Source organism: Vicia villosa, unplaced genomic scaffold, assembly GCF_029867415.1.
Source record: "Vicia villosa cultivar HV-30 ecotype Madison, WI unplaced genomic scaffold, Vvil1.0 ctg.000029F_1_1_3, whole genome shotgun sequence".
NCBI classification, from domain to species: Eukaryota; Viridiplantae; Streptophyta; class Magnoliopsida; order Fabales; family Fabaceae; genus Vicia; species Vicia villosa.
This window is the reverse complement of record NW_026704963.1, coordinates 613,599-621,083: the sequence shown is the minus strand read 5'-3', so window position 1 is coordinate 621,083 and position 7,485 is coordinate 613,599. Positions and strand designations below refer to the sequence as shown.

The 7,485-nt window shown below is 29.5% G+C and overlaps 1 protein-coding gene across 1 annotated transcript; it reads left to right on the top strand.

Annotated features, from left to right (window-relative positions):
* The first annotated feature begins 1,445 nt into the window (after positions 1–1,445).
* Positions 1,446–2,961, top strand: LOC131622373 (LIM domain-containing protein WLIM1-like). Its single transcript, XM_058893400.1, has 4 exons — positions 1,446–1,641; positions 1,998–2,094; positions 2,182–2,312; positions 2,605–2,961. The coding sequence occupies exons 1-4, from the start codon at positions 1,504–1,506 to the stop codon at positions 2,806–2,808; spliced, it is 570 nt and encodes a 189-aa protein (XP_058749383.1). The 5' UTR covers positions 1,446–1,503; the 3' UTR covers positions 2,809–2,961.
* The last annotated feature ends 4,524 nt before the right edge of the window (positions 2,962–7,485 follow it).

The window sequence follows — 7,485 nt, the reverse complement described above, 5'->3', positions numbered from 1 at the left end:
ATTACTCCTTTCTTCAACGAGACTGCTATTCTATCCTCTTCCTTTGCAGACAAAATGAATTCCGGACATTCGTATTCTCCAAACTTATGTTCCTCTATCGTCATCTCTTCGCTGGCCTCGTCGAGATGCACTTATGTTCCCTCCCTTAGTGTAGCAACCTTTGTCATGGATGTAGATCCAAGAAGTAACTCCTTGAATGAAATTGCAGTTGACATAGCGTTTGAAAACCTTGATACCGTTTTTTCATTATTCTCTTCCTCTTTTCTTTTGAGTTTCTTCGTACTTCTCTCTCTTGGATCATCTTTCTCATCTGTTCTTGGGTATGCAGCTGCAAACTCTAACAATGGATTCTGCATGAGCAAAACCTATAAGAGCTTACGTTATTTAGGTTTTATTATATTCTAAAAGTTTGATTTAGGTTTTACTATATTCTGCATCAGCAACTCGAATAAATCAATTTTTTTTAAAATTCAGTTAATACATTTTTTAATAATATTCTTAAAGTTTGATTTTTATATGTATAATTTGTTGCGAACTTTATTGTGCAACCCGTTATGAAATTTTCTGCAGATTTTGAATTATACGCATTTTATGTATTTTTTAGAGATTGGTACCAAATTTTATGTATTTCTATTAAATATTTTATGCTATTTTACTAAAAAAAGTTAAAATATTTTATAACTTTGTGTATTTTTACCTATGAAATGAAATACATTAGGGACGTACTCGACTTACCCAACGTTTTTGACCATTCTTTAAATCCAAAATTCAAATCATAGACTTTTAGCTATACATTTAATCTTTTTTTAAATTTTGATATTTAAAAAAATTATAATAAAAAATTGAAATATTTAAATTAATATTTTATTATATATATATTTTTTTAAATAATAACTTTTAAATAAAATATGTAACACTGTAAAAATTATTATTCTTTTGTTACCATTCAATTAATTTATATTTACTTTTTTATAACCTTTTTATTCTCATTTAACTAATTTCATTAAAAGGTAATTTTAAAAGTACAATAATTTGACTATTTAATATATTAAAGAAGGCTAACTATTTTATTTAATGAGTGAAAAAGTTAGTTATTTAGGACCAAATACATAATGTTTCAATTAAGAGTTACCTATTAGTCAAAAAGAAATTAAAAGTTACTCATGGTTTTACAACCTCATGTATAGAAAATGTGTCTGGTTTTCTTTGGTTTCAATTATTAAAAAAATGTCACACGTTGTTAATTGATTATTTGACTTATACACCCTTATTCTATTTGCAATTAAGCATATCTGTTTATATAAATAAATATTTTAATGTTTGGATCATGTTTAGAATAAATTAACAAATTTTTTAGTATTATTTAATGATTTTAGTCAAGTGACTTTTTCTTATAAATAGAACCAAATATGTAATAATCATATTCAAAATAAATCATAAACAAAAATTAACCACCTCTCTCTTGTAAGAGAGGAAGATTCCTTGATTCATTCAAACCTCAAGATGGCATCATTTGCAGGCACGACACAGAAATGTAAAGTATGTGAAAAGAAAGTCTACTGGATGGAACAACTCACTGCTGATCATAGAGTGTATCATAAATCTTGCTTTAGATGCCACCATTGCAAGGGTAACCTCAAGGTACAACACCATCTTCTCATATATATATATATATATATATATATATATATATATATATATATATATATATATATATATATATATATATATATATATATATATATATATATTAAGGAATGCTTCATTTAATGAAAATAGCACGGTTATAAACACGGACACCAAATATGATATCGACATTGTCACATTGATATTAAATTAAAGATAATCACAAATGTTAATATCATAGTATTTGACACGTACACAGACATTTTTTATTTATTTTTTATTTTTTATATTGTCGATACTAGAGAGCTTATTTTATATTTCATGTATGATATTGAGAAATTTTAATCCTCTTATTATTATGCTTGGTGCAGCTGAGTAACTATTGTTCCTTTGAGGGTGATGTTTATTGTAAGCCTCATTTTGATCAACTCTTTAAGATGACTGGCTATTTGGACAAAAGCTTTGAAGGTGAATAGTTCCTATATATTTATTTCTCAAGTATAAAAATAAGCACTTATTTGGATAAATTCTTACATTTGACCTTTACATAAATAGGTATTGCAAGAATTTATAGAGTTGAGAGATTTGGTGATCAAGTTCAAGCCAATAACAAGATTTCAAGATATTTTGCTGGAACTCAAGAAAAATGTGTTGGTTGCCACAAAACAGTGTACCCAATTGAAAAGGTATACAAGACAAAATGTTGGTATCGTGACACATGTCAAACACCAGACACATATTTTTAATAAAAAAAACACCCGACTCATATAAATATCAGACATAATATTGGTATCGTGTTGACACGTGTCAGACATCAGACACATTTTTCATTAAAAGTACGTCAATTCATACGGACACGAGCCGCTATATTAGTGTCGTGTTAACACACGTCAGACCCTAAACACGTTTTTCATTTGAAGTATTGAGATCTTATAAAAACATTAATTATCTATGTTCATTTGGATTTTTCATTTTCAGGTGAATGTTGATGGGAAATCATACCATAAGGGTTGCTTCAGGTGCACACATGGAGGTTGTTTGATGAGTCTATCAAATTATGTGGCTCATGAGAATCTTTTTTATTGTAGACACCATCATACTCAGCTATTCAAAGAGAAGGGCAATTTCAGCCAATTTGACAAGATTGAACGAGTTCTTAGGGTTCAGAATACCATCATTTGAGTGATTGTATTAGTAGTGATAAAACTCTGCATGATTCTTTTTTAGCATTAAATTGCACTTTACAATAATACATGCTTCTTCTACTTGTTTGATTATCTGAGTTATAATTATTGTGAGTGAAGTTTGTAGAGAACTTTACCTTTGTGGCAGAAACGAGTGGAAATTATCATTGTTTGATTTATTATTCCATAAATAAATTGTTACAATCATATTTTTTTCAAAAAATATTCTCTTTTCTTTCCCTCTAATTTCACAAGCTTTTCCATTTACCCTTCTTCTATGCATGCATTGTTGCACACAATCATAACGCACAGCCTCTTTTTCTTATCAATCACAAACTTCTTTCTCTTCATCTTGATCGAAACAAAACTTTTGTTGTCGTTTTTTTCACGCGTGGACTATATTTCAGAATCTTCTTCATGCAGAAATGCCAACACTTTAAGCTTTTGTTATTTACTTTTGGCTTAAATGCAACTTTAGTCCCCCTATTTAGCTATTTTTTTGATTTTGATCCCCCAACTTTCAAAACCACCATTTTAGTCCCTATTTTAAGTTTGTTGTTTGAAATTAGTCCCCCAATCAATTCGGTGCACAATTTTAGTGACATGGCGTGATTCTTGCTTATGTGTTAATACCAGGTATTTAAATATTAATTAAAATAAATTTTTTAATTCATATTTATTTTAATGTTTTTATAAATTATATAGTAATAATTTTAATATTGGACAATTAATATTTTTTTTAATAAAATTATTTTTGAAAATTTTAATTTATAAACATCAAAACTTAAAACATTCTCTTTCAGTATATATGTTTGGTAACGCGTTTTTTTTAGCAAAATCACATCTGCAGTGGCATTTTGGTAGTTATTTGGGACCTTTGACGCAAAAGCTACACATAGTAGCTTCTCTAAAATCAAATCTGCGGCAAATCCAACGCTCCACCAAACATATGCTATAAAAATCTGTGTTTCTCATAAATTGACACAAGCTTTTATATTCTGAGAAGTCCTTGTAATTTTTCTTTTAACCATGCTTATAATCATCATTGTATCCCCTTCCAACATATGCACCTGTGTAATCAACAGATTTGTTTATGTTGAGACATCAGAAGAACCAACGATGTGAACATTGTTTTTTTTGCCTTGCAGGAAATAGAGACATTTCCAAAGGAATTGCAAAGGGAATTATCATAAGTTAACAGCTGTAATTTTGAATCAAAACCATGGTCATCAGCAACCATATCCAAGAAGAACCAGATCAAAACAAACAGTGAAACAAAAAAATAAAGGAAGTTCTAAAAAGATGTCAACCCCCTGGAACACGAATCACCGCACGGATACCTCCCGGCCACCACGCGTTCGTCTCTGACCGGAGTCCTTAACCCCCTGCAACCGCCGACGGACCCAACCACCATCAAATCCGCCTCCGATGAACAGATCCGACCCTCATCGCAGATCCCCCACCTTCAACCATCGATACCAGTATTCATATATTTTTCTGTTTTTTCTAACTGTTGTTCACTAATTTGGTCTTATTTGGAGCATAAAGAGACCTTTATTTGAAAAATTTGTTTCAGACATTTTGGGGGTAATACGAATTGGTGAAGAAGGTGCTGGGTTTGACAGATTGGTGAAGAAGGCTAGTGACATTGCAACTGGGTTGTAGAAGAGATTTTGTAGAAGAAAGCTGCCGTAAGAAAACCTAATGAGAAGAGGCTCTGAAGGCTTTATTTTAGAGGGATGTTTAGGGTTTTCTGGAAAAATATTTTGCACAAAAAAATGTGAATTAAAATTATTACTATATAATTTATGAAAACATTAAAATAAATATAAAATAAAAAATTGATTTTAATTAATATTCAAATGACCTGGCATTGACACATAAGCAAGAATCACGCCACGTCACTAAAATTGTGTAACAAATTGACTGGGGGACTAATTTCAAACAACAAACTTAAAATAGGGACTAAAATGGTGGTTTTGAAAGTGGAGGGATCAAAATCAAAAAAATAACTAAATAGGGGGACCAAAATTGCATTTAAGCCTTTACTTTTTAGTCATTAGACCATTTACACTAGGGGTGTTGAAAAAATTATTCAATAGTTAAAAAAATGTTTGAATGCTTATACTAGTACATCATTATTTTAATAGTAAAACTAAATATATATTAAAAAAGAAAATAGAATAAATTTTTGAGATATTCAAAAGAGTTTAAAGGTAGTGCACTGTCTGTGTAAAACAATTTACACATACAACCAATCAAAATGCTTTAATTTGCCATGTAATTTCAGTTTTTAAAATTAAAAATGAGATTTATTCTGATGCACGTCTCTCATTGGTTGATAGTGTAAAAATACTTTACATTGTCAGTGCATTTCCTTTTTTCCCTATTCAAAATGGTAATTACAATATTGAAATAATCTTGCATATATAGAAAAAAAATAGTTTTGTTAAAACATTTGATTGCAGTGCGTGAGTTCGAAACAACGACAATTCAATTATTATTTTTAAGAGATCTAATTCTGGTCATTAGGCTACTAAGCAATACAATGCAAATAGATAAATAAACCTAATATGTTTTGTTTAATGGATCTTAGACTAATATTACAAATTATTATTTATATTAATATTTACAATACCTCCTTGAAGCGGATGAATTGATATCAACCATCAAATTTACAAATAAGTTGACCGAATCATTCTATGGGTAAACATTTCGCTAACACATATTTCAGTTGATACTCAAACAAAATAGAGATTGTTGTTATCAATCCATTATCCCGCTTTTCTTTGATATAATCTAGGTCAATATCAATGTATTTTGTCATGTTATGTTGAATATGATTATGTACAATACAGATGGTTGATTTATTATCGTAAAACAACTTCACGGAACTTTCACAATGTATCTTCAAATCTTTTAAAATTTGTTTCTTCCACAATAATTCACAATGATCGAGTAACTATATTTTATTTCTTACTCCTCCAAGTAACTAGGTTCCCACACAGGAAGATACAATAGTTTGAAATAGATCTTCTATCACTTATTGAAACCTGCATAATCAACATCGTTGTAAGCTTCCATAGTTATACTTCAACCTCTTTTAAACAACATATTTCTCCTTTGAGTGACTTTAAGATATCCGCAGAGTGATTTTAAGATATTGTTGAGTATGTTCTACAACTTGTGAATGTCTCTCCTTTGGATCATGAATAAATTGGTTGATTACACTAACTACATATGTCAAATTCGATTTAGTATGTTTCAAGTAAATAAAATTTTCTATTAATCTTTGATGTTGACCCTTTTCAACTTTGTAACTTTTATCCTCAAGGCCTATCCTATGATTTTTCTCAATGGAAACATTTTCAAGTTTGCATAAAATTTTCATGTAAAGGATCAATCACATATTTTCTCCGAGAGATAAAGATGCTCAATTTACAAGAAATACTTGAATTGCCATGACTTATCATCTCAAACTTTGTTGATAATTTTTTTTTAGTAGTCTCTCAACAAAATCATCATCTATAACAATAATATTATCAACATAACCAAGAAGTCTAGTTAGTTTTCCTCATTGTGAATGTTTGAAGAACAAAGTGTTGGCTCATTGACTATGCTTATAGCCCAAGCACACCATGTCTTTTATGATTATTTCAAGATAGGTTTGAGATGGTTGTCATAATCCATATAAATCTTCTTCGATCGACACATGGTGTTAGTTCCACCAGTAGGACCAAAGCCAAGTAGAGTCTTCTTATATACCTCGGTTGACCAAGTGATTCCAACCACTAGAAGAGGGGGTGAATTTCAATGAAAATCAATTTATAAAAAATCTTAATATTAAAAGATTTATTTTAAGAAAAAAGAAGAGAGTAAAGATAGAATAATGAAATAAAAGAATGGAGAAAGATAAAGATAGGTGAGCAGTGAAATATAAATGACAGAAAATAAAGAGAGAAGGAATAGATAGATCACACTAGATAATTATATTGGTTCAGTCTAACCAGTTGAACTACTTTAGTTTTCAAGATTTTTCTCTTGAGATTTCGACTTAAAATAGCTTGGAGCTTTTCACATGATCAACCCAAGAACCTTTCACAATAACTTCACCTTTTGTATAGTATCAACCTAATAACCTTCCACAAATAAATAGAGCTTTTATAAAGGCTTAGCTCAAAACTTACACCAGAGTTTTTTTTTATGCAGGATAAGCTCAAAACCTGAATCCAAGCTTTTAACACGTTAAGCTTGCAACATTCAGATTCATTGAAAATGTATCATAAGAGAATAAAAGTCTTGAATAAGCGCTTTTAGTACGAAACTGATACAACAACTCTTAAAAAAATTTCACTCTCTTGGAACTAAGGCAAATTTAACGGAAAAAAAATTATAAAACAAATGAGAGAAAAAAATAATATAAGCGTTTATATTTAGAAATTGATGCGTTTTAAAACGAGGAGAAACCTCCTTTAAACAATCCATGGGTAATTTTAATGATTTAATCAATTAAATCCATGTATTAATTGATTAACCAAGCTAAATTAAGAAAGTTTGAAAAACTATGTCACTTAATTGATTATTAACCTCTTTAATCGATTAGGAGACATTAAACTTTGATTCTAACCGATTAGAAGAACCCTTTAATTGATTAGATAATATACAATACCTTCAT

Coding starts and splice junctions, on each gene's coding strand:
- LOC131622373 (XM_058893400.1), top strand. CDS start 1,504: ATGGCATCATTTGCAGGCACGACACAGAAATGTAAAGTATGTGAAAAG. Junction 1,642..1,997: donor ATTGCAAGGGTAACCTCAAG/GTACAACACCAT, acceptor TGCTTGGTGCAG/CTGAGTAACTATTGTTCCTT. Junction 2,095..2,181: donor TTTGGACAAAAGCTTTGAAG/GTGAATAGTTCC, acceptor TTACATAAATAG/GTATTGCAAGAATTTATAGA.